General features: G+C 44.9%; 2 protein-coding genes across 7 annotated transcripts in view; both read right to left on the minus strand.

Annotated features, from left to right (window-relative positions):
- LOC138663869 (gastrula zinc finger protein XlCGF17.1-like) overlaps positions 1-17,449 on the minus strand; it is a 51,397-nt gene extending 33,948 nt beyond the window's left edge. For 2 of the 6 annotated variants that reach the window (XM_069750233.1, XM_069750231.1), the window contains exons 1-2: positions 17,381-17,428; positions 16,435-16,592 (exon numbers count right to left, since the gene is read on the minus strand). The gene's annotated coding sequence lies outside the window, so the exon portion shown is untranslated. Of the gene's footprint in view, positions 1-16,434; positions 16,593-17,380 lie in introns of all 6 variants that reach the window. The other 4 variants (XM_069750229.1, XM_069750228.1, XM_069750232.1 and 1 more) reach the window with 3 other exon arrangements.
- On the minus strand, positions 13,257-14,993 carry LOC138667436 (uncharacterized). Its single transcript, XM_069755644.1, has 2 exons — positions 14,399-14,993; positions 13,257-14,293 (listed from the first exon to the last, which is right to left on the minus strand). Exons 1-2 carry the CDS (start codon positions 14,749-14,751, stop codon positions 13,657-13,659), a joined length of 990 nt encoding a protein of 329 aa, XP_069611745.1. The 5' UTR covers positions 14,752-14,993; the 3' UTR covers positions 13,257-13,656.
- Positions 17,450-19,836: the final 2,387 nt, after the last annotated feature.

Consider the following 19,836-nt stretch of genomic DNA (forward strand, 5'->3'; position numbering starts at 1 on the left):
AAAGCGAATAACTTCCTGATGTGCAGGAGCCATGCACATGGTCAGCTGGGCCCAGTGTTGAGGTTTATTCTTGGCCAAAGGTGTAGCATCAATTCCTCTCAATGGAATAGGACACCGCAAAGGCTCCAAGAAAAACCCACAACGTTTAGCATAATCCAAATCCATCAGATTCAGGGCAGCGCCCGAATCCACAAACGCCATGACAGAAAACGACGACAAAGAGCATATCAAGGTAATGGACAGAAGGAATTTGGACTGTACAGTACCAATGACGGCAGACCTAGCGGACCGCTTAGTGCGCTTAGGACAATCAGAAATAGCATGAGTGGAATCACCACAGTAGAAACACAGACCATTCAGACGTCTGTATTCCTGCCGTTCAACTCTAGTCATAGTCCTATCGCACTGCATAGGCTCAGGTTTAACCTCAGGCAGTACCGCCAAATGGTGCACAGATTTACGCTCGCGCAAGCGTCGACCGATCTGAATGGCCAAAGACAAAGACTCATTCAAACCAGCAGGCATAGGAAATCCCACCATGACATCCTTAAGAGCCTCAGAGAGACCCTTTCTGAACAAAGCTGCCAGCGCAGATTCATTCCACTGAGTGAGTACTGACCATTTCCTAAATTTCTGACAATATACTTCTATATCATCCTGACCCTGGCACAAAGCCAGCAAATTTTTCTCAGCCTGATCCACTGAATTAGGCTCATCGTACAGCAATCCGAGCGCCAGGAAAAACGCATCAACACTACTCAATGCAGGGTCTCCTGGCGCAAGAGAAAATGCCCAGTCTTGAGGGTCGCCGCACAAAAAAGAAATAATAATCAAAACCTGTTGAATAGGATTACCAGAAGAATGAGGTTTCAAGGCCAGAAATAGCTTACAATTATTTTTGAAACTTAGAAACTTAGTTCTATCTCCAAAAAACAAATCAGGAATAGAAATTCTTGGTTCTAACATAGATTTCTGATCAATAGTATCTTGAATTTTTTGTACATTTATAACGAGATTATCCATTGAAGAGCACAGACCCTGAATATCCATGTCCACACCTGTGTCCAGAATCACCCAAATGTCTAGGGGAAAAAAAAAAAGTGAACACAGAGCAGAAAAAAAAAAAAAAAATGATGTCAGAACTTTTTCTTTCCCTCTATTGAGAATCATTAGTTAGGCTCCTTGTACTGTTTTGTTTGCTAATGACAGGTGTTATGAAGGCAATCCAGAAACACAGTGTGCTTAGCGATCAGAGCGCACACAGTGATCTGACAAATACCCAAAAATACAAGAACGAGCTCTGAGACGTGGAAACTCTGTAGACTGCACACCTGATCCTATCCTAAACACAACTAAAAGCGGCTGTGGATTGCGCCTAACAATTACCTAGGCAACTCGGCACAGCCTAAGAAACTAGCTAGCCTGAAGATAGAAAAATAGGCCTGACTTGTCCCAGAGAAATTCCCCAAAGGAAAAGGCAGCCCCCCACATATAATGACTGTGAGTAAGATGAAAAGACAAAACGTAGGGATGAAATAGATTCAGCAAAGTGGGGCCCGATATTCTAGGACAGAGCGAGGACAGTAAAGCGAACTTTGCAGTCTACAAAAAACCCTAAAGCAAAACCACGCAAAGGGGGCAAAAAAAACCCCACCGTGCCGAACTAACGGCACGGCGGTACACCCTTTGCGTCTCAGAGCTTCCAGCAAAACAAAAGACAAGCTGGACAGAAAAAAAGCAACAAAAAAACAAAAAGCACTTAGCTATACAGAGCAGCAGGTCACAGGAACAATCAGGAGAAGCTCAGATCCAACACTGAAACATTGACAAGGAGCAAGGATAGCAGCATCAGGCGGAGTTAAGTAATGAAGCAGTTAACGAGCTCACCAGAACACCTGAGGGAGGAAGCTCAGAAGCTGCAGTACCACTTGTGACCACAGGAGTGAATTCAGCCACAGAATTCACAACACTTTTCCTCATGCTTCAAACAAGCCTTGATCACACCCATCCCCAAAAAGCTCTCACTTGACCCATCCTCTTTGTTTAGCACCATATTACTTCTCCCCTATATCTCAAAACTACTGAAAAAACATGTCCATTATGAACTATCCTCCCACCTCTCCTCCCACTCCCTTTTCAACAGATTACAATCTGTCTTTTGACCGCATCACTCTACTGACACTGCCCTGACTAAAGTTATCAATGACCTACTAACTGCCAAATCCAAGCGACACTCCTCTGACCTCCTCCTCGATTTGCCCTCTACCTTTGACACAGTGGACCATTCCCTCTTACTACAGCTTCTCTCCTCTTTTGGCATCCCAGACTTGGGCATATCTTGGATCTCCTCATACCTAACAGACCGGGCATTCAGAATCTCCCACTCATACACCACCTCCTCATCTCACCCCCTATTGGCCAATGTTCCCCAAGGTTCAGTTCTTGGACCTCTGCTCTTCTTCAGCTACACTTTTGCCCTGGGACAGGTCATAAACTCCCATGGCGTTCAGTATCACCTCTATGCTGATGACACACAGATCTACCTCTATGGACCCAATATCACCTCCTTACTAAACAGAATCCCAGAATGTCTGTCCGATATTTCATATTTCTTCTCTGCTAGATTTCTAAAACTTAACATGTATAAATCAGAAGTTATCATGTTTTCCCCATCTCAAACTTCTCCCTACTCAACAAACCTATCCATCAAAGGCAATGACTGCTCACTCTTCCCAGTCCAGCAAGCTCGCTGCCTCCGGGTAACCCTTGACTCTCATCTCTCCTTCAAACCACATATCCAAGCCCTTCACACTTCGTGCCTACTCCTACTCACACATATTTCTCGGATCCGCACATTCCTTAACCAAGATCTGCAAAAACACTAGTGCATGCCCTCATAATCTTCTGAATTGACTATTGCAATCTCCTGCTTTGTGGCCTCCCCTCTAACATTCTCGCACCATGACTAACTATCCTAAACTCTGAGGCCCAACTAATCCACCTAGCCCCCCACTATTCTCTAGTCTCTCCTCTCTGTCAATCCCTTCATCCGCTCTCCATTACAAAGACTCAATTTCAAAACCCTAACCATGGAATACAAAGCCATAATCAACCTGTCGTCTCCTCCATACATCTGTGACCTAGTCTCCCGATACTTTTTTTTTTTTATTTAAATAGATTTTTATTAACAATATAAAGAAGAACATCAGAATGCCATTTACATTGCATTATATCACATACACATTTTCTTGTTTTAATAAACCCCAACATTACCCCAACTACCCCCCTCCCCCCTACGACAGCTCAGTCCCAATCTTCACCTCACTGAGGCCATCTCTGCCTCGTGTAATTTATCCTCATCCAGGTCTTAGGAAACTCGACGACTATACTCCTCAATCCAAATCAAGCCAAGGAGACCATATTTTATTAAACATTTCTATTTTCCCCCTTTTTTGTACACCCCCTTTTCCAATTTTAGACCATGTTGAACATATTGGAGAAATTCCCTTCTCACAGGTGGTTCCGCATTTATCCAATTTCGTGCTATTACTTTCCTGGCCATGTAGAGTAGCCTAGCGATTGCAATTTTCCAAGTATTGTCAACTCCAATTTCTTCCACATATCCCAGCACGCATACTATCGGGTCTCTAAGAACTCTGCACTTATACGCTGCTTCAACTCGGCTCAAAACCACCACCCAATAGGCAGCCAGTCTCGGACACATCCACATCATGTGATATATTCCTGCATTCTCACTCGCACACCTCGGACACTCAGAATTGGCACGCAATCCCGCTTTGTATAGCACTTCCGGAGATTTATATACCCTATGCAGAATGTATAGCTGCGAGATCCTATATGGTTCACTCAAGGATAGTCGCGGAACCCACTCCATCACCGATTCCCAGATTTCATTTTCCATCGGTCCCACTTCTCTCTCCCACTTGGCTCTCGCCTTTATAGGGAAATCTAGCAGGAACGTGTGCATAAGGTCCTTATACAGAGTGGAAATAACTCCCCTTGTAGTTCCGTCACCACACACATACTCCAACACTATATCATCTTGAACCCTGATATCAGCCTTCTTATTCTGAGCTCTAAAGGCATGTCTCATCTGCGCATACTGATATTCCCCTGTGGATCGCAAACCAAATTCTTCCTGCAATTGGGAGAAGGACTTCAGTTCCTGTCGCTGGATTATCTGGTGAACAAAGCAAATTCCCTTATTCTGCCATTCCATCAGTCCTCCCAGGGCCTCAAATTCCTTTAAATTGTTATTAGACCATATCGGTGTGAATTTAGTCAGCCCTTTAACCCCACGAATCTGCCTTAGTCTATTCCACAATTTACGAATCAGGAACAGGGTTGGGTATACTTTCCCCAAAGCGCTCAAAGAGCCATCTTCCAAACACCTAGCCATCGGTCGTCGGTCCATCACCTCTTCCATTAGCTGTTGTACTGCACTGGATGACGCCCCTCGCGCCCAGCCCTTCAAATGCTGGCTCTGGGCCGCAAGGAAGTATATTTCCGGGTTGGGCAAAGCCAAACCACCATCTTCCTTGGGTCGCTGAAGCGTCTCCAGGCTAATACGTGGATATTGTCTTCCCCATATCAAACTTCTAAAAAGGGCGTTAATCTGCCTGAACTTCCCACGCGGGATCCAAATTGGTGCGTTATGTAGAACATAAAGAATTTTAGGCATCAGGACCATTTTAGTCTCTCGATACTTACCTGTTCGCAACCTATGATCCTTGCAAGATCTCCTTCTCTACTCCCCTCCTATCTCCTCTTCCAACAATCGCATGCAAGATTTCTCCCGTGCATCCTCCTCTCGCCCAACCACTTGCACCAGTGTCCCATCTCCTCCAGTCCCTTTCCCCGGCTGTCACCTCTCACCTAACAACAATATTCAACCTCTCTCTCACTTCCGGTATTTTTTCATCCTCATTTAAGCATGCCATCATACATCCATTACTTAAAAAAACCATCCCTCGATCAAAACTGTGCTGCTAATTATAGACCTGTCTCTAATCTTCCCTTCATCTCTAAACTCCTCAAGCGCCTGGTCCACTCCTGTCTTACCCGCTATCTCTCAGATAACTCTTTTAGACCCTCTTCAATCTGGTTTCCGCTCTTTACACTGTACTAAAACTGCCCTCACTAAAGTCTCTAATGACCCACTAACAGCTAAATCTAATGGTCACTACTCCATGCTAATTCTCTTGGATCAGCATTCGACACTGTGGATCATCAGCTCCTCCTCACTATGCTCCGCTCCATCGGCCTCAAGGACACCGTTCTCTCCTGGTTCTCCTCCTATCTCGCTGACCGCTCCTTCACTGTATCTTTTGCTGGTTCCTCCTCCTCTCACCTTCCCCTTACTGTTGGGGTTCCGCAGGGCTCAGTCCTGGGCCCCCTCCTCTTCTCTCTATACACTGTCCCTATTGGACAAACAATCAGTAGATTTGGGTTCCAGTACCATCTCTATGCTGACGACACCCAATTATACACTTCTCCTGTTATCACGCCGACCTTTTTAGTAAACACCAGTGATTGTCTTACCGCTGTCTCTAACATCATGTCCTCCCTTATCTGAAACTGAACCTGTCAAAAACTGAACTCCTCGTGTTTTCTCCCTCTATTAACCTACCTTTGCCTGACATTGCCATCTCCGTGTGCGGTTCCACCATTACTCCAAAGCAACATGCCCGCTGCCTTGGGGTCATACTTGATTCCGAGCTTTCATTCACCCCCCACATCCGATCACTGGCTCGCTCTTCTCATCTGCATCTCAAAAACATTTCTAGAATTCGCCCTTTTCTTACTTTCGACTCTGCAAAAACTCTTACTGTTTCACTTATTCATTCTAGTCTGGACTATGGTAACTCTCTACTAATTGGCCTCCCTCTTACCAAACTCTCCCCGCTCCAATCTGTCCTGAATGCTGCAGCCAGGATCATATTCCTCACCAACCGTTACACCGATGCCTCTACCTTGTGCCAGTCATTACTCTGGTTACCCATCCACTCAAGAATCCAGTACAAAACTACTACCCTCATCCACAAAGCACTCCATGGCTCAGCACCACCCTACATCTCCTCTCTGGTCTCAGTCTACCACCCTACCCGTGCCCTCCGCTCCGCTAATGACCTCAGGTTAGCATCCTCAATAATCAGAACCTCCCACTCCCATCTCGAAGACTTTACATGTGCTGCGCCGATTCTTTGGAATGCACTACCTAGGTTAATACGATTAATCCCCAATCCCCACAGTTTTAAGCGTGCCCTAAAAACTCATTTGTTCAGATTTGCCTACCGCCTCAAAACATTAACCTAACTATCCCTGTGTGGCTCATTCAAAAAAATAAAAACATAATTGGGTTCCTCGCATCATGTTCTCATACACTTTATGCAGTTAATAGCCCTCTGTGTCTATACTGCTGCATACTTAGGCAGTTAACTGGTTCATGCAGCTTTACATGAACACCTGAGCCTTACACTATGGCTGATCCGACTAACTAAAGCAATTGTTACCATCCACCTCTCCCCTTTTCCTCATAGTTTGTAAGCTTGCGAGCAGGGCCCTCATTCCTCTTGGAATCTATTTTGAACTGAAGATTATTGTACTTTTTTTATGTATACCCATTTTCACATGTAAAGCACCATGGAATAAATGGTGTTATAATAAAACAGGGGACAGTTTGCGATCCGATAGATGCTATTGCGCAGGTGCCGGAGGCCCCATCTTGGAGGAGGCAATTATTTTTTTCATGCCTGCGTCGTAGTAGCTATCAAATCGCCGATAGCTGCTACTGTGCAGGCACGGCCGGTGCCATTTTCAAACAGTTTTTTGTTTGTTTTGGGAATTTATGGACACCGTCAAAAAGAATAATTATTTCCACATTATGGATGTGATCATGGATCAGCGCAGGCACTGCCGTCGGCATCTGCCTGTAGAAGGGGATTTTTTTTAATATATATAATATTCATTATGTAACCTAGGGGGCAGGTCAGTGACCTGTCATAAGCAATACTGATGAATACCTAATTAGCGCACCACATGAAGACCCCCCACAGGCCCGCCCAAAGCACGAGCATATCATTAACTAAAAAACTGAAAATAAAGATTAAACAACCACAAGACGGATTTTTATCCACCAAGGTATCATTTTAATCAGTATAACAGCGCCAACCTGACAGTCTGTAGTTTACTATGTACAATCCTACTGACATGTTCCATTTAAGTAGGCACAGAAGCAGGATTGTTGCGCCAATGATGGAGACATTGCCGCTCACCATCTTTGTGGAGTCCTCAAAGTCTTGGTGAATGCACAAATGTCAGACCTCTATGCCCACTCTTCAGTTATGTGCAGAGGCTGACCAGAATGCCGATGGGTGTGTTGGAGCTGGTATTCCACAACTGGCCTCTGCTGCTCACAAAGCCTTGGCAGAATGCGCAGTGTGGAGTTCCAGCGCGTGGTCAAGTCGCACACCAGTCGGTGAGCTGGCACTTGCATGCGCTGCTGCAGCACCGCCAGAGCAGCGGCAACGATAGCCGACTTGTGGATAAAGCTGCTGACGCGGCATACCTTGGCCTGGAACTCTGGCAAACATGGGTAGGTTTTCATAAACTGCTGAACTCCCAAGTTGAGCACGTTGGCCAAGCATGGTATGTCAGCAGCGAGAGCCACAGATCTGTCTGGTCTGTTATTCCTTTCAATAACTGTTCTGTGACGTGCAGTTTGTCTCCTGGACAAATTAGCTTCAGCAGAGCCTCTTGCTGATTCACTGAGGGCAGTGATGCAGAGTTTCCAGCTGATGTGTGCTCTGAGGTAGCACGTCGAAAATGGAGGATGATTACAAATAGCAGGGGTGCAAGAACTGGTGTAGGAGGTGGAGGAAACCCTGGTAACAGTAGGACCAGCAATCCTTGGTATAAGTAGCACATGTGCCGTGCCAGGGTGGGACTCGATCCTGATCTCTACAATGTTAACTCTATGTGCCGTCTATGAAATATAGTGTCCCTGGCCACATCAGCTTGTCCATGTGTTGGTCGTTAAGTGGATAATTCCAGCAACCATGTTGGTAAGGACATGTGCTGGTACAAGGCAGGGATGCCAAACTGGGATAAATAGTGGTAGCTGGGGACCAAGCACTGTGGGACCAAATTTGTGCCAGGCCAATTTTGTTTTTTTATTTCAAACCAACAAATTTTCACACAAAGCAGGTTCTACAGCACATATGATCTAGTCAATTTTTTAACAAAAAAATTTTGTGAACTGCACCAGGTCAAGTGGTTCATAAAAATTTGAACCCAACATAATTTTACACAAAGCCTGTTAAACTGTATGGATGACTAATTGAATCCATAAAAAGTTTGGGAATATTTTTGAGTTTTATATACCACCGTAATGTAACAAGAACCGTGTTAACCTGTATGGGTAAATAATTGAATCCATAAACATTTTTGGAAGGTTTTTTTGAGTTTTATATATATATACCACCAAAATTTAACACAAAGCACATAATACAGGGTGTATGAATAACTGAATCCAGACAAAATTTTCAATGCATTTTTGGAGTGTTCTATAACACGCTAATGTTACTTAGAGAACCTAATACTCTATGGATGACTAATTAAATATAGACAAATTTTTCAATGCTTTTTTGGAGTTTTATATACCAAAGAAATGTCACAGAAAGCACATAATACTGTATGGATCACTAATTTTTCAATGCATTTTGTCACTGTTATATAACATTGGTTATGGTGTATAAGGGTCGGTCAGGTTGGGGGGCTGAAAGATTATACTGAAGACATAATTCATATGCTCAGTGCTACTTCACTTATAGTCTAGGAATCTGATGGAGACAGCCAAGTTCAAAATACTTTTAGTCATCAGGGCTGTCAGCATTAGATTTCATTCAAACTCCGCTTTTGCGGGTGCTATCTGTGGTGTTCACAGGGCCATTCACAAATTTGTGATTTTCCATGGACCGAGTAGTTTGTGCAAAATTGTGGAGACAAGTCTGGTTTTCATCTGGATGTCCACAATGCAAGTCTACAGGCCTGTGAAAAAAAAAATTGGACAGGAGCCAGTTGACATTCAAGTATGGTCCGACAAAGGAGAAGGTGGAGAAACATTTTTTCTCCATGTGCAAGAAAATTGATGATGCTTGGACCACATGATCAAAGTATGATTAAAATAATCAGCTAGTTTTTCGCGAACGTGAGAAGAACAGATGTCTGAACAAGGCCTTAAGCTGTGGAGAAAAACGAAGGCAGCCTCCTGTTTGTGACCTGAGACATTATTGTGGACCGCTAATGTACTGCCATGGCAGTTGAGGTCCTACCTAATGCCCCTAAGCCTGCAATGTTTGTATGACAGAATTTCTCCGCCCCTAGTGGGAATAAAACAACAATAAAACAAAGTTTAAAGCATAAGTGCTGTTAAAAATTTTTTCATCCTAAATCAATAGTACACTTGAAAATAAGAAACTTTGCAATATTTCTTTATTAATCTTATAGAAATCTGATTCTTTCTGTTCTGAAACTGATCATTCAGTCTCAGGATTATCAGCTCATGAGTAAAAGTATTCAGTATTTAGGCCTCTTTCACACTTCAGTCTTTCGGCGTCAGTCAAAAACCGCCATTTTCGTCAAATGACGGATCCGCCATTTTTTTTTGGTGGATCCGCTATTTTCCCATTGACTTGCATTAGAGACGGATTGTGGCGGATGGTCGTCCGTTCCATCCGCCATGCGACGGATCCATCGATATTTGGCGGACGTTGTCTAGACATTGACGGACTTTGTAACGTTTTTTGGCGCCGCCTAAAAGGCGGACCGCGGCGGATCCGTCGCGATCCGCTTTTTGGCGGATCCGTCGCCTCAATCCGCTTTTTTTGATTGAGCATGCTCCAAAAAGTGGATACTTTGCCCAGACAACCCAAAAACTATATAAAGAGGACAGGTCATTCCCAAATGTACCAGCCAGCAAGAGAGACCCTTCCATGCAAGAGAGACCCAGCCAGACCCTGCCAGCAAGACCTTGCCAGCCAGGCCCTGCCAGCAAGCCAGAGAGGCCCTGCAAGCCAGAGACACCCTGCCAGACCCTGCCAGCAAGACCTTGCGAGCCAGGCCCTGCTAGCCAGCCAGAGAGGCCCTGCAAGCCAGAGACACCCTGCCAGACCCTGCAAGCAAGACCTTGCCAGCCAGGCCCTGCCAGCCAGCCAGAGAGGCCCTGCAAGCCATAGACACCCTGCCAGACCCAGCAAGCAAGACCTTGCGAGCCAGGCCCTGCCAGCCAGCCAGCCAGAGAGGCCCTGCAAGCCAGACCCTGCCTGAGACAGCCATGTGAGTACTGCCATCCAGCGTGCGTGCGTGCGTGTGCTTGTGTGCGTGCGTGCTTGTGTGTGTGCTTGTGTGCGTGCGTGCTTGTGTGCGTGCGCCTGCCTGCCTTGTTTATATGTTTTTCATACTATGCTGGTATTTTGAATAGCTGAGGTGTAAAATGTGTTTTGTGTGTGTGTATAAATGATGTGTGATGTGTTCTGCATTTTTGTTGTTCTCCATAATGTACTTGTATTTCAAATAAAGAGCAGTGTAGCTCCTACTGTACCAAAAAAAAAAAAAAATTTTTTTAAATATAGTAATAAAAATTTCACAAAACTGTCAGTAGTCTCATTTCAAGATAAATGTAATATTGGGTAAACATGCAGTAAAGGTTATATATACAAATGTGTAATGCAAATCTTTGCTATAGAATATGTTATCTGGTTTTAGAAAATACAAACTGTAGGGTAATCATAATTAACAATTTTGGGAATTGGTATTTTAATTTCGAATGAGGAACATTTTTTATAAGGTGAAACTTTGTTTAGGTGGGTTTTACCAACATGCGCATTGCGCATATCAATTTAAGTTTTGGTGTTGCTTTAAAGGGTTTTTTTGGGGTTTTTTTTGGTGGGGAAACAGGGGCTAGAGGGTTTGGCAGCTTGTGCATCAAGCATATCTACCATATAAAGTATCACTGTTAAAAAAAATTTTTTCATTTTGTGTTGGAGGAAATCTAAAAGCTTTTTAAAACGATGTAAGTGTAAAGTCCCTACAGCTGCAACTATCCTTTTGTATAGTAGCTTAGAACTCTCTGTATACTTACAGATCCTAGGGACCAAGAGGGACGCAAGGGACTGACCAACCCAAGATTGACGCAAGACCATAATGTCTTCTTCTGAGAGCCCCCCAGCACATCAGCAGCAAACTGAGGTGTCTTTTTTTTTTTTTTCCTTCTAAAATATTTTTTTGGGGTACAACTATGGTAATTGTTTTTTAACCCTTTATGTGTTCTGTATTCACAGGAATATGAAGCAGAGGGGCTAACAGAAGGAGACGGACAGGGTGGAGAAATACAAGGAGCGGGAGCGCATAGTGTAAGTTTTGAACAGACCGATCCTCACATACAATGCACTACACCCAACACAAACATTCAGCACAGCACACAATACATATGCCTCGATCAAAGAACATTATTAATTTTATTTTTTTTTTAAATTAGTCTTCACAATCCGGGGCTCGACGTAGAGTTCCTCAAAGCACCTCCCATAGTCGTCGGAATGATAATCGCGGCGGTCGCCGAAGAGTAAGTTCCTTTTTGTTTTGGTGTTTAGTAAAATGTAAAATTCATGTGTTGTAATCTTTCCCTTTTTATTCTTATCTTTTTGTTAGGCTTCACAGCGTGCTCCCGAACAAGATGATGAAGAGGAGGGCATCGATGTGAACACCCTCATCGAAGCAGTACAAAGTCGGGAGCCGCTGTGGAACATGTCGGACCGCCGCCATGCTGACCAGTTAATCACCCGACGGCTATGGGAGGAAGTGTGCAGTGCTGTTATGGATAACTGGGAGGAACTCGATGCTGGGGCCCAGAATCTAGCGCGTAAGTATTCACACTTCATAACCTTATGTTAGCATGATTTAATGTGGTGTATAGTAACCAATTTTTGCTTTCTCTTTCCAGGTAACAGGATTATCGTGCAGTGGCAGTCACTCAGGGATCGCTTCAAGAGGGAGTTTAATAAGGAGATGCAGGCCCCGAGTGGATCTAGAGGACGCAGGAGCAGATACAAACATGCCAGAGCCCTGTTGTTCCTCCGGTCGACGCTGCTGAGCAGAAGGTAAATATTCAACACCACATATTTTCAGTCAAACTGTAAAAATGTGTAACCTTCAATTTTTTTTGCAGCAAGGGCAATTGTAATATCCAGATACTAATTTTTTTTTTCTTCTTTAACAGCACTTTCTGCAGCACTCGGGAGCCTGCATCAGAGTTGCACCCCTCTGGAGCGATCCCTCAAGAGTCCGCCACCGGGGACCACGTCGACCCCTCTGTTTCTGCACCTTCCCTTTCGTTTGATCCCTCAGCCTCATCCACCAGCGCTGGAGCAGCAGGGCGGACTTCGTCACTTGAAGCTGCAGGTGATGAGTTAGAGTTCCCTTTACCCCACCCCTCTGCCACTGCCGCAACATCTAGACCAACTTTGTGGTCAGGACGGCAGCGCCAGAGAGGTCAGGAAAGGAGCTATGCGCCTGACTTTTTGCAGCTGAATGCATCCTTTCACAGTGCCATCAAGCTTTTGAGTGAGCAAATGTCTGCTGGGTACAATATGCTTAACAAAAGCATACTTGAACTCAGCAGTCGTCTTGATAGGATGCAATCAGATGCAAACCAGTCACCAAGGCACTGTTTTTTTCAGTCGGTCCTCAGGCACATGGAAAATCTAACTCCTGACCTGCAGATGCATGTGATGCAAGGCTGCCACACTGCTCTAGCGCAGGCGATGTCCCATGCCCCTCCACCTACCCTTCATGTTTCAACACCTTTCCCCTCTCAAGCCACCGTCTATCCTCCCGTCCGTCCTCCTCCCGTCCATTCTACTCCTTCGTCATTTGTTCCTTCCCCCCTTAGTCTTTCACAGTTTTTACCGTCCCCCTTCCATTCTTCCCCTTTAACTTCTCCGTTCCCAATCCCACCAACACCTTCATACCTCACACACACCACATCTGCACCTCAACTCTCTACACAACCTCATGTTTTCACCACCCATTCCACTTCTGTTCCTCCCCGTGATGTCCTGTCCCCCACTCTCGACGTGGTCCGCCCTGTCAGCCCCTCCGCTACTATCTCCACCCCAAAATATGAGAATTTGTAAATAAATAAACAGTTTTTTTGGTTTAAAAACAATTTTATTGTCTTTCTCTTTTTTTAAAAAAAAGTTTTTAAGTCACCAAGGTTATGGCAATAGTAACAATAAACAGTGTTTAAAGGGTACCGTTGCAAAACATACAATGCTGCATTAAAGTACAAAGATTTTGTAAGCAAACAAAAAAATGGTATTTTTACAAGTGTAAAAAGAAAAAATTTTTTACACCATTTCATACTGCCAGTCAACTGATCCTGCAGGAGACATGAAGTAGTCTGCAAAACTGTCCCGCATTCTGGAGACTGCTACTGGACTGCGAAAAGTGGGGTTTTGGTAATCCCGTAAGGTGCTTTCTGACACATTATCCTCCAGGGAAACTTGTTCTTTTGATAAAACAAAATTGTGCAGGACAACGCACGCTTTGACCACATCATCGACAGTTTCAGTCTGCAGTTTAATTGCAGTTAGCAGGACTCTCCATTCCAAAAGCACATTCCACTACTCTTCGTGCTCTGGTTAAGCGGTAATTGTAAATTTTCTTCCTCTGGGTCAGTCCACTACTTCCAAAGGGTTTCAGCAAATGTGGGGAAAGCTGGAACGCATCATCTCCAACGCAAAAAAATGGTAATAGTGGACCAGTGGTTCCAGGGAGAGGTCTAGGGGGCGGAAACTCAAATGTCTCTCCATATAAACGGCGCCCCATTGGTGAATTTTTAAAGATTTGTGAATCATTTGCGCGTCCATACGCACCGATATCAACAGCGATGAACTTGCATTGTGCATCGGCTATGGCCATCAACACAATAGAGAAGTACTTCTTATAGTTATAAAACTGTGATCCAGAGCCTGAAGGTTTGACGATCCGTATGTGCTTTCCATCAACTGCTCCAACACAATTTGGAAACTGGCAAATTTGATGAAAATTTTGGGCAATCTCCAGCCACCTCTCCTGTGATGGCTCTGGGATGTATTCCGCTTGTAGGCACTCCCACAATGCCCAGCAAGTATCTCTGATGATCCCCGAGATAGTGGATATCCCAAGCCGAAACTGAAAATGGAGGGATGAGAACGACTCTCCAGTTGCAAGGAATCTGTTAACAAAACGAAAAGACAATAATTAATAAAAAAATTCAAAAAACAACATTGCAGTTAAAAGTATGATGAATGAGAATCATTTAAAAAAAAAAATTACTTACCGAATAGTCACCATGAGACGCTCTGCTGGTGATATGGAGAATCGCATCTGGGTGTCTCGTCTCCGTATACAGTCTTCCACATAGCCCAATAAAAATTCGAAATTTTCAGCTCTCATCCTCACATAATTGAAGAACTTCTGAGGGTTTTCCCTTAGTTCGATGTAAAGCGTGGAATAAACACCACGGGTCATACGTTGTGCTGTGATGGGATGGATGCACAGCCTTCTCTTCCGCCGCTGCCGTAGGATGCACAGTCTTTCTTCCTCCCTCTCTCGAACGCTGACTGCCAACTGATTTGCCTCAAAAGTAAAATCCGCATAGATCTTTGCAATGTTCGCCAGGACTCCTTCCATTTCTGCCACTTTCTCTACAACCTTTCAAAGATGTGGTGTAAATACACGCTATATATAGTTTTCCAGTAGTTTCCAGTAGCCAATCACATTGAAATCCTCCCCTTTTAAAAAACGGATCCGTCAAAAAACGGTTACAACGGATGTAAAAACGGTCGCAACGGTTCTAACGGATCCGTTTTTTTAACGGATCAAGGCAGCTGATCCGTCAAAAAAACGGATCCGTTAGAACCGTTTTTGCACCAAATTTGACGGATCCGTCGATCCGCCACGATGTCTGACCTAACTGACGCCACACAACTGAAGTGTGAAAGAGGCCTAAGGGCAGTCCCACACGTCCAGATAATTCTGGTACCGGAAAAATCGGTACCGGAATTATCCGTGTCCGTGTGCCCCTGCGTTTCTGTGGCACATCAGTGTGGCACATGTGTGCCGCCCGTGTGCCCACTGGGTACCACACGCACCGTGCAGGAGACAGCGCTAAAGTTTAGCGCTGTCCCCTGCATCGTGCTGAAGCCGCCATTCATATCGTCTGTGCAGCAGCGTTTGCTGTAGAGAAGATATGAATAATCCATTTTTTTTTTGTTTCTCGTGTTTAAAATAAAGGTCCAGGAAGCAGCGCCAGCCAGCGAGGGAGCCGGGTGAGTATTTTAAGAACAGCGGGGGGGGGGGGGAAGGGGGGGCGCACAGGGGGTGGGGAAATGGACCTTTATTTTAAACACGAGAAACAACAAAACAAATGGATTATTCATATCTTCTTTACAGCAAACGCTGCTGCACAGAAGATATGAATGGCGGCTTCAGCACCAGTGGGGGGGGACAGCGCTTACTGTAGCGCTGTCTCCTGCACAGCACACGGACTGCACATGGACAACGTCCCTGTGTGGTACGTGTTTTACACGGACCCATTGACTTTAATGGGTCCGTGTAATCCGTGCGCTCCCACGAACACTGACATGTCTCCGTGTTTGGCACGCGGAGACACGGTCCGCAAAAAATCAATGACATCTGCACAGATGCATTTATTTGAATGTGTCTGCGTGTGTCAGTGGCTCCGGTACAAGAGGAAACTGTCACCTCACGTACCGGAGCCACTGACGTGTGAAACCGGCCTAAAGGGCAGAGACAGACTGCCGTATTTCTCGTGCGAGGATCGCATCGTAAACCTCGTACTGGCTGTCGGCTCTCCTGACCTGAACTTGACAGCTACATAGAAATCCATCATAATGTCTTGCTCAGGTCAGGAGAGGTGCCGGGCAGTTCAGGCAGTGCAATGCGATTCTCGCACGAGAAATACAGCCGTCTGTCTTTTCCCTAATACAGACTTTTGCCATTACTGAGGTAGGGGGCGGCAGTTAGTGATCATAAAGTTCTATGGAGAATTATAACTGATGCTTACTGTCTTCTCTTGCATATAATTTTAGGAGCACCAACGCTCACCTTCTATCTCAGCAATGGAAAAATCTGTCTTCACTGAATACAGAATGGACAGATTTTACCTCTGAATTGAGTGAAAAATCATAAGGACAAAGCAGCAGATTTCTCTGGCCAGATCTATTACAGGGTTGCTTATTTCTAGATATAAGAGAGTTCCAACTTTAAAGTTTGGAGTTTGTACAGGAGGGAGGGGGATATAGAGGGAGAGAGAGAGAGAAAGAAATGTGGAAGGAAAAAAATAACATTTACATTCTGACACATGGGTACTTCAAATGTCATGAAGGGGTTAATTCCGAGCCTGGGAAGCCAAAACACTGATATCTGATCTCCTGCAGCACAAGAGGCTTCTCAGGTTTCACACAGCCTTTAGGAAGGTCCTGGGAGGAGGGTGTTTCCCAGACAAACCACTGAAAATGTGGAAGGATATAATGGAACTAGAGAGAGTACAAAGGAGGGCAACAAAATTAATAACGGGGATGGGAGAACTACAATACCCAGATAGATTAGCGAAATTAGGATTATTTAGTCTAGAAAAAAGACGACTGAGGGGCGATCTAATAACCATGTATAAGTATATAAGGGGACAATACAAATATCTCGCTGAGGATCTGTTTATACCAAGGAAGGTGACGGGCACAAGGGGGCATTCTTTGCGTCTGGAGGAGAGAAGGTTTTTCCACCAACATAGAAGAGGATTCTTTACTGTTAGGGCAGTGAGAATCTGGAATTGCTTGCCTGAGGAGGTGGTGATGGCGAACTCAGTCGAGGGGTTCAAGAGAGGCCTGGATGTCTTCCTGGAGCAGAACAATATTGTATCATACAATTATTAGGTTCTGTAGAAGGACGTAGATCTGGGGATTTATTATGATGGAATATAGGCTGAACTAGATGGACAAATGTCTTTTTTCGGCCTTACTAACTATGTTACTATGTTACTATGTAAAATAGAGAAATGAAACTAAGTGAGCTGCGCCTGTCAGATCAGTTACCCCTGACGGAGGGTTAATCCAATCAAAGGAACTCATAAAAAAATGATTTATTTCCCTATTACCATAAAAAAAAATCAAGAAAGTTTAGACGAGTCACGTACTGTCACACCAAAAGCAACAAAACACCACAGGAGAAACGTATATTAATGCTGAAGGGGTTACTGCCCCCTGCCCCCGCCCAGTAATGGGGAATCTCCAGCACCTACCTCCACCTGCAGAGCCGCACACCACATATATGGCTGTTCTGTGCGCACAGGACCTGTGATGAGGTCACAGGAGGGGAGGAGTCAGTGGTCACATGATCAGGGGCCTCAGTGTATGCAGGACTCTGCTGTGCTGGTTGTCATGGTGCTGGATGAGGGGAAGTTTATGTGTGGGGTTAGGAGGGGTTTACAGTGTGGGTGTAGCAGAGCCGTGTGTGTACGAGGTGTGCGGAGCCGTGTGTGTACGAGGTGTACGGAGCGGAGCCGTGTGTGTACGGGGTGTACGGAGCAGAGCCGTGTGTGTACGAGGTGTACGGAGCGGAGCCGCGCGTGTACGAGGTGTACGGAGCGGAGCCGTGTGTGTATGAGGTGTACGGAGCAGAGCCGTGTGTGTACGAGGTGTACGGAGCGGAGCCGTGTGTGTACGAGGTGTACGGAGCGGAGCCGTGTGTGTACGGGGTGTACAGAGCAGAGCCGTGTGTGTACGAGGTGTACGGAGCGGAGCCGCGCGTGTACGAGGTGTACGGAGCGGAGCCGCGTGTGTACGAGGTCTACGGAGCAGAGCCGTGTGTGTACGAGGTGTACGGAGCGGAGCCGTGTGTGTACGAGATGTACGGAGCGGAGCCGTGTGTGTACGAGGTGTACAGAGCAGAGTCGTGTGTGTACGAGGTGTACGGAGCGGAGCCGTGTGTGTACGAAGTGTACGGAGCGGAGCCGTGTGTGTATGAGGTGTACGGAGCAGAGCCGCATGTGTATGAGGTGTACGGAGCGGAGCCGTGTGTGTACGAGGTGTATGGAGCGGAGCCGCGTGTGTACGAGGTGCACGAAACGGAGTCACGTGTATACAAGGTGTACGGAGCAGAGCCATGTGTTTACGAGGTGTACGGAGCAGAGCCGTGTGTCGCGTCATGTGCGGAACAGAGCCGCGTGTGTGGAGAGGAGCTATATGTGTACTGCGAGGAAATGCCTTATGCCTATGAGAGATTTAGTTATAGATTTGAAGCTGCTGAATGATAGCACTTTTTTGTGTGCAGCCTAATAGACATCCAGACATTGTCGTCCTGAGGGACCTCGTTAGGACACATGGGCATTCCATGTTGGTGTTTGTTTTGTTGGTATTATATGGACACTGTATTACTTGGTATGTAATATTTAGGCACTGTATACTGCTATATTTTGGTATTATTTTTGCACTTTATGTTGGTATTTGGTTGTTTTTTGAGCACTGGATATCATTATTGGGTTTGCACTATATGGGCACTGTATGTCAGTTTTATTTGGTTGGCATTATTTACCCTCTGTATATTGATATTTGGTATTCTTGGCTTCTGTATATTGGTATTATTTGGTTGGTAATATTTGAGCATTGTGTGTTGAAATTAGTTAGCTGGAGGTTTTTTGGTACATATTATCTGAGCACAATATGTTGCTATTTTTTTGATAGTACACTGATCAAAAAACTAAAGGAAACACTTAAACAACACAATGTAACTCCAAGTCAATCACACTTCTGTGAAATCAACCCGTCCAGTTATAAAGCAACACTGATTGTGAATCAGTTTCTCCTGCTGTTGTGCAAATTGACCAGGCAACAGGTAGAAATGATCATCAATAAGCAAGACAACCTCTATAAATGAGTGGTTCTGCAGGTGGTGACCACAGCCCATTTCTCTGCTCTCATCCTTTTTGGCTGTTGTTTTTGTCACTTTTGCATTTTGTCATTGCTCTCCTCCCTAGAGGTACAGTACAGTAGCATGAGGTGGAGTCTACAACCCACAGAAGTTGCTCAGGAAGCGCAGCTCCTCCAGGATGGCACATCAATGTAAGCAGTGGCAAGAAGGGTAGCTGTGTCTGTCAGCACAGTGTCCAGAGAATGGAGCAAATACCAGGAAGACAGGCCAGTATACCAGGAGATGTGGAGGGAGCCATAGGAGGGCAACAATCTAGCAGCAGGACTGCTACCTCCTGCTTGAAAACATTTTGTGAAGGAAACAGGTGAAAAAGTCAGGGCTAATTGTTAATTAAGCCACAAGGTGAGTAGATTTAACTCTTTGTGAAAGCACTTCAACATGCATGTACCATATAACATAAAAACAATAAATCATGAAAAGACAATATGCAGATACAAAATAATTAATACCATGAATGAGACAGACCTTTATTATGATGCATACCTAGACTGATAAGAAATCAAACGTGGAAAAGACAAACTAAAGAAAAAACAAAAAAACCTTATAAATCATAATGAAATGTGAGATCTGAATGAGACAGACTCTTGTTACAATGTGATTTAATTGCAATTAGCACTGATTTTTTTCACCTGTTTGCTTCACGAAAGGTTTTTAAGCCTCCAGTCTGACAACCTATACGAACCATGATTAAGACTGGAGTGTTGAAACGCGTCGGTTTGTAGCTCTCTGGGATCTATACGTTGTCCGCCTTGTGCCTGTTTTTATGAA

This window comes from Ranitomeya imitator, chromosome 2 (assembly GCF_032444005.1).
Source record: "Ranitomeya imitator isolate aRanImi1 chromosome 2, aRanImi1.pri, whole genome shotgun sequence".
NCBI classification, from domain to species: domain Eukaryota; kingdom Metazoa; phylum Chordata; class Amphibia; order Anura; family Dendrobatidae; genus Ranitomeya; species Ranitomeya imitator.